Source organism: Zingiber officinale, chromosome 7B (genome assembly GCF_018446385.1).
Source record: "Zingiber officinale cultivar Zhangliang chromosome 7B, Zo_v1.1, whole genome shotgun sequence".
NCBI lineage: Eukaryota > Viridiplantae > Streptophyta > Magnoliopsida > Zingiberales > Zingiberaceae > Zingiber > Zingiber officinale.
In genome coordinates, this window is record NC_055999.1 from 24,507,326 (window position 1) to 24,513,276 (window position 5,951).

General features: G+C 47.5%; 1 protein-coding gene across 1 annotated transcript; it reads right to left on the reverse strand.

Moving 5' to 3' along the window:
- Positions 1-3,826: 3,826 nt before the first annotated feature.
- Positions 3,827-5,422, reverse strand: LOC122003650. Its single transcript, XM_042558731.1, has 4 exons — positions 4,788-5,422; positions 4,537-4,718; positions 4,283-4,454; positions 3,827-4,205 (listed from the first exon to the last, which is right to left on the reverse strand). The coding sequence occupies exons 1-4, from the start codon at positions 5,298-5,300 to the stop codon at positions 4,062-4,064; spliced, it is 1,011 nt and encodes a 336-aa protein (XP_042414665.1). The 5' UTR covers positions 5,301-5,422; the 3' UTR covers positions 3,827-4,061.
- Positions 5,423-5,951: the final 529 nt, after the last annotated feature.

Genomic DNA, 5,951 nt, shown 5'->3' on the forward strand with positions numbered 1-5,951 from the left:
TTACCTCCGCCCGAACGGCTCGGGGCCTTCGCTTTCGAGCTCGGGGCTCGGCTAACATACTCCTCGATACTCGAGCGTTTCGCTCGGATAATTTACCTCCGGCCGAACGGTCCGGGGCCTTCGATACTCGAGCGTTTGGCTCGGATAATTTACCTCCGGCCGAACGGTCCGATGCCTTCGATCCTCGAGCGTTTGGCTCGGATAATTTACCTCCGGCCGAACGGTCCGGGGCCTTCGATACTCGAGCGTTTGGCTCGGATAATTTACCTCCGGCCGAACGGCACAGGGCCTTCAGATACTATACCTCCGGCTGAGCAGCTCGGGGCCTTCGTCGTCGAGCGCTTGGCTCAGATAATTTACCTCCGGCCGAGCGGCACGGGGCCTTCAGATACTATACCTCCGGCTGAGCAGCTCGGGGTCTTCGTCGTCGAGCGATTGGCTCAAATAATTTACCTCCGGCCGAGCGGCACGGGGCCTTCAGATACTATACCTCCGGCTGAACGGCACGGGATTTATCCCATCCAGCCTTGGGCTCGGTTTATTTACTCCCGGCCGAGCGGCACGGGTTTTCCTATCGAGCTCGGGGCTCGGTTAATATGATCCTGGCCGAGCGGCACAGGCTTCCCATCGAGCTCGGGGCTCGGTTAATATGATCCTGGCCGAGCGGCACAGGCTTCCCATCGAGCCTTTGGCTCGGTTTATTTACTCCCGGCCGAGCGGCACGGGTTTTCCTATCGAGCTCGGGGCTCGGTTAATATGATCCTGGCCGAGCGGCACAGGCTTCCCATCGAGCCTTTGGCTCGGTTTATTTACTCCCGGCCGAGCGGCACGGGTTTTCCTATCGAGCTCGGGGCTCGGTTAATATGATCCTGGCCGAGCGGCACAGGCTTCCCATCGAGCCTTTGGCTCGGTTTATTTACTCCCTGCCGAGCGGCACGGGCTTCCCATCGAGCTCGGGGCTCGGTTAATATGATCCTGGCCGAGCGGCACAGGCTTCCCATCGAGCTCGGGGCTCGGTTAATATGATCCTGGCCGAGCGGCACAGGCTTCCCATCGAGCCTTTGGCTCGGCTAATACACTCCTGCCGACCAGCAGGGGATCTGATCCAATTTCTTGACTCCCGAATACCCGTGGAGTGAGAAGAATATATATACTTGTCGAAACTCATCAAGGCTTCCTCGTCGGACCGATATCGGGGCGGGCGTTGCTCCCACTTGAATTCCGATCGGCGGTGGTGTATAGTATTTTGGTAACGGATCCCGATGTATGGCTTCAGAGAACTGTCGGTGAACCTGCTCGGGTGGTGCGTTCGTTCGGGGAGCTTTGCCTTTCCTATGATCCCGAACGGGAGGCTCATCGGATGAAGATCCTTGCTCCCCGTGAGCGGGCGCGATTTCTGGGGTAGTACGGAAGAGTGCCTGAGGGAACCCTCCTGTTGAAACATATTCCGGGCGGTCTGCTTGCGCCGAGGTTGTTTGCTGTTGCGCTCGCTCAGCCTGTGCTTTCTCCTTTTGCTGCGCCACTATCTTGGCTGCCCTCGCCTCGACTATAGCGTCAAACTCTTCTTGTGAGAGTGTCACGGTATGTAGTCTTCCAGCCTCGTCCATTGCCTCTGCTCGGATACAGGTGTGTTCCTACAGACGGCGCCAATTTGATCCTGTCCGAACTAGGAGTCAACGGACGCTGGGGATGTGGCGCTCCCTGCTGGATCTTCGAGTGCTCCGACGAACCTGCACAGAAGTCGGGCCGGGGAGGGGTCCCCGGCGACGACCCTCCGACGCTCAAGTCAGGCAAGAAGAAGACGATGAAATAGCTCCGAAGATCAGAGTTTTCATACCTCCGGCGAAGTCTGCGGGCTCTTATATAGAGCTCTGAGGAGGCTGATGCACATATACCGATGCACACATGTGTCCTCAGCCCATACCCAGTATGAGCTTGTCAGAGGAGCTTGCCTGACCCCTTACTGCTACAGTCCGCGCACGTCTCTGATGGGACAGCATAATCTTCTGCTGAGATAGCATAATCTTCTGTCTTGTCATTCTAGCTCTTTTGTTTCCGCACCGAGCGGCATGCCGCTCGGCAGTCCCCTCACGTCCGACCGGACTAAGGTATACGTCCGTTCGGGGTATTTCTGGTCATGTGCTCTGGACTGTTCGCAGTGTTGATACTTTATTCCTTCGGCCGAGCGGGCCATCCGCTCGGCACTACTATATTGTTCATCATGAGCGTCGGAACACCGACTTCCCGCCGGGGTGTATTGCTTCCGCTCGGAAGCTTCAGTCGGTCGTCACCATCATTATCCGCTCGGCCAAGCTTCTGATTGACCTTTTAACCTCCACGTGGCGTTGACTCTGCTAAATGGGGACTCCCATTCTTACTGCCGGATCATATATATATATATATATATATATTTCCAAATAATTTCCACGATTTTAAGAACATGAATATTTTTTAATTTTGAAATACATATTTTGATGATAAAATAAAAAATAAAAATAGTTTTGCATTAATGAAATCTACCTGACTCTGTTGAGCTTTGAGCTATTTTGATAATTACTTTAAAATTTAAAATCCTTCAAAAAAAAAAAAAAAAAAGACAACCAAACAAAAAGAGTGACATCATCTTATACAAATATTTATTAAAATACAAACTTTAAATTTACATATTATATATATATATATATATATTAAAAAATACCCATCCTATTTTTATTAAAAAGTGTTAATAATTTTAATTATGATGCGATTAAAGTAAGATTATTTCTAAGATAAAAAAAATTGGAGCACCCTCTTTGATTTTTGCCCTTAAAAAAAAAAAACAGTTTAAAAAAACAATTAAACTGCTAGAAATTACATAATGCAATCATGGCATTAATGCTGCGCCGGCGCCGGCGCCGGCAATTTGGGTTTCCGGACGCAGAAGACTTCAGCGGACTCCGGCGAGTTGTTATGGCATCGGAAGAGTCGGACGGCGGCACGAATCCCCTGGGTAGCATCGCCGACAAAGCCCCACTCCTCATCCGGCCGGTGCTTCCGCCGTTCCTCCTCCAACTCCGGTAGCGTCCATCGTCGACGGCGTAAGGCCACGCCCACAGCCGAGGCTTCAGGAAGTGAGTACGATCTTGGCGGCCCCTGACGTCTCCTCCTCTGTCGTTGGAGCTGGAAGAGCAGATCATCGGAGGGAGAGATAAGAGAAGGAACAGGAAGAAGGGGAGGGAGGCCGAGGAACTCATCGGAGCCGGAGAAGAGGCATTCGTTCTTATCACAACAGAACAGAGGAAGCGGGCTGATACTCTTTTTGATTGAATCGAATTGAATTCCTTACGCTTTCGATTTTATCGATCCGTTCGATTTTCTGCTCGCCTCCATTAATTCCTTATCATTTAATATTGCGATTGAAGCCAAGAGAAACGTGACTTCGCCGGAGCTTTCAATTCTGCTCGGTTAACAACTCATTCAATATTCTGCCTCAAGACAGTCGTTTCAGTTTGTACTTTTATTTTCTAAAAAAAAAATCTGAAGAGTTAATGTCATTAAATATTCTTTCTAACCGGCATTACTGAAACTTTTGGCATTATTGAAATGTTGTTGTATGAAATCTTATGTATAAGAATTGAGTATCTTGATTATGTTTTTTTTTTGTTTGTGAGAAAATTTTAATATAGTTCTTGAACTGATTTCAAAATGAAATCTATTTAACTGATTTCTTAAGTGATTGGAACTTTTAAATCACTAGAGCACAATGCAATTGTTTTCTTGCATTGTACATGTGTTTTCTTTTAGTTGATGTTAGTCTCATCAATTGGATGATCAAATGAACAAGAACATAAACACTGAATAAGTTCAATGGAATAATAACATTGTGGTATGATTAATTAATATTAATACAAGAATACTCTAGAACGAAAATTTCTAAACTGAAAATTCTGTTTCTATACAAACGCTAGAACAAAAAGTAGTAGGAAATATGAAATGAACAGCAATGGAAGGTCAAACACGAACACATTCATTACCCTTAAGCAGTAACCAACAATCACTTGAGCCAAAAGTCTGGAGGTCTCCTAAAGTCTCAGGTTGAGATCAATATCGCCAGTAGGTGATTCCTTTATCTCGAGCATTGTTGTTTCCTCATCTCTGATTGGAGCAATGAGCAAGAAATCATAGAATGGCAACTCATTAGATGAAGAGACGTTGACTGTGTTTTTCTGCAGCAAATTAAATAAACAGGTTTGTTTAGTGTAACTCCAGATGAACAGAACAAAAAGACAAAGATAAGTCTTGCCTGAGCATTCTTCAAACTGAAATCACAATGATCATACTGTGTCAGACTTGGTGCTGAAACTGAAGCCAGGCTAAGGAAATTGCCATCATGAACACCACAATTTTCCTTGATCCCTTTATCAATGTAGAGATCTGAACTCGTCGAGTTCACAATTGGAGTCGATGTGTTTCCTCTGAGATTAATTAACCACGTTACTTGAGCAAGCATGATAAACTTTGAACTGAACATGGAGAAATCAACAAATAGAAGAGTACCTAGAAGCTTGGAATTGAAGTCTAACCAAGTTACTTCCGGTAGCGCGAGAGCATTCATTGGAGAGGAAAGGGTGCTTACGAGGGCAATAAGCTTCCTGATTCCCGGCGACGACGACCTCATCAGGATGAAAAGCCGCCGCCGGCGGTGGCCGCTTGTTGCAGACCATCATCTCTACTGAATTCTAAGCATAGCTAAGAGTGATTAGTCGTTATTATGCAACGAAAACATTACGCAGAGTTCTTCTCCTCACCTTGTTTTGTTCTGATCTCCAGCAAGAGAGCAAGTCGTAGTTGTTTGAGTTGTTTTGGTTTGAAGGGGGCTCCATCCGGTGACATGTGGGAGAATTCGCCTGCAAAGATGCGATCGGCGGCGGCGGCGGCGGCGGTTGCTTCATACGATGAAGAGGGACTCCGATCTTCCTCACCAGCGAGGCTTCTTTTGCATCGACGGCTGCGTTCCAGACCATCGGAATAAACCCCGGCGGCGGCGGTGGTTGTTGCCGTTGGTGGTGGTGGTGGTGGTGGTGGTAGTCCGTGAAAAAAGTGGAGGCGGCTCGGGGTTTCATGACGGCGGCGGTGGTCAGAGGCGGTGGCGGGAATCCCAACCCTTGCGTGGAGAAGTCGGAGGAGGACGCGCCGGCGATCCTCTGCTGCTCCTCCATGCACCGGATCTTCTCCAACTGCGCGACGCCGAGGCCGCGCTGCGGGATCTTCTCTGTCTTGTTCTTCTTCGACGACTTGCGCTGTCGCTCCTCGCCCACCATGGCAGCAAAAATCAGGGGAAGAGGAAGAGGAAGTCTGGCTGTCTTATTGATTATTGCAGGAGGAGGCGCGAGAGAAGGAAGGGACGATCTAAATCGAGAGCAAAAAGGAAGCAGATTTTGTCGGATTCAAAGAAGGTTTTGATTGAATCTTGTCTTATTATCGTCCAAATTCTCTCGAGCGCAGACTTCGCAAGGTAACTCTCTGTCGCTGCTCTGTTTTTTTCCCCTCCAATATCTCGCTCCCTTTTATGCCTCGCCTTCCATCTTCCTGCGTTGGATCCGATCGATCCACGGAATTAAACCCACCGAAATCTATAGATTTACAGAGAATCCAATTTGTTAATTTAGGCATTACTTTGATTTATGATCCATCAATCCATGATCATGCAAGGAAAAACTAAGGCATTAAATCCCCTTTTGGATTTCAGAATTACAAAAAAAAAGGAAATTAAGTCACGGAGATATTTATTCATTGAGGCATGACAGCAAATCAGAGGGAGAAAGCCTGTAAGATACTTGCATGGCATGCAACGTAGATTCACTCGAAAAAGAATATTAGGAGAATTTTTCACTTTACCCCTCTCAGAGATTTTATCCATATAACTTGCCTTTTCAACGCTGTGTCTTTCCTTTTAAAACATCCGTATCAAA

What these genes read in the sequence shown, in the direction of transcription:
- LOC122003650 (XM_042558731.1), bottom strand. Translation starts at nt 5,300, where the DNA reads ATGGTGGGCGAGGAGCGACAGCGCAAGTCGTCGAAGAAGAACAAGACA. An exon ending in GGAGATCAGAACAAAACAAG is followed by an intron (nt 4,719 to 4,787) that starts GTGAGGAGAAGA and finishes AGCTATGCTTAG; the next exon opens with AATTCAGTAGAGATGATGGT. An exon ending in CTTCAATTCCAAGCTTCTAG is followed by an intron (nt 4,455 to 4,536) that starts GTACTCTTCTAT and finishes AATTAATCTCAG; the next exon opens with AGGAAACACATCGACTCCAA.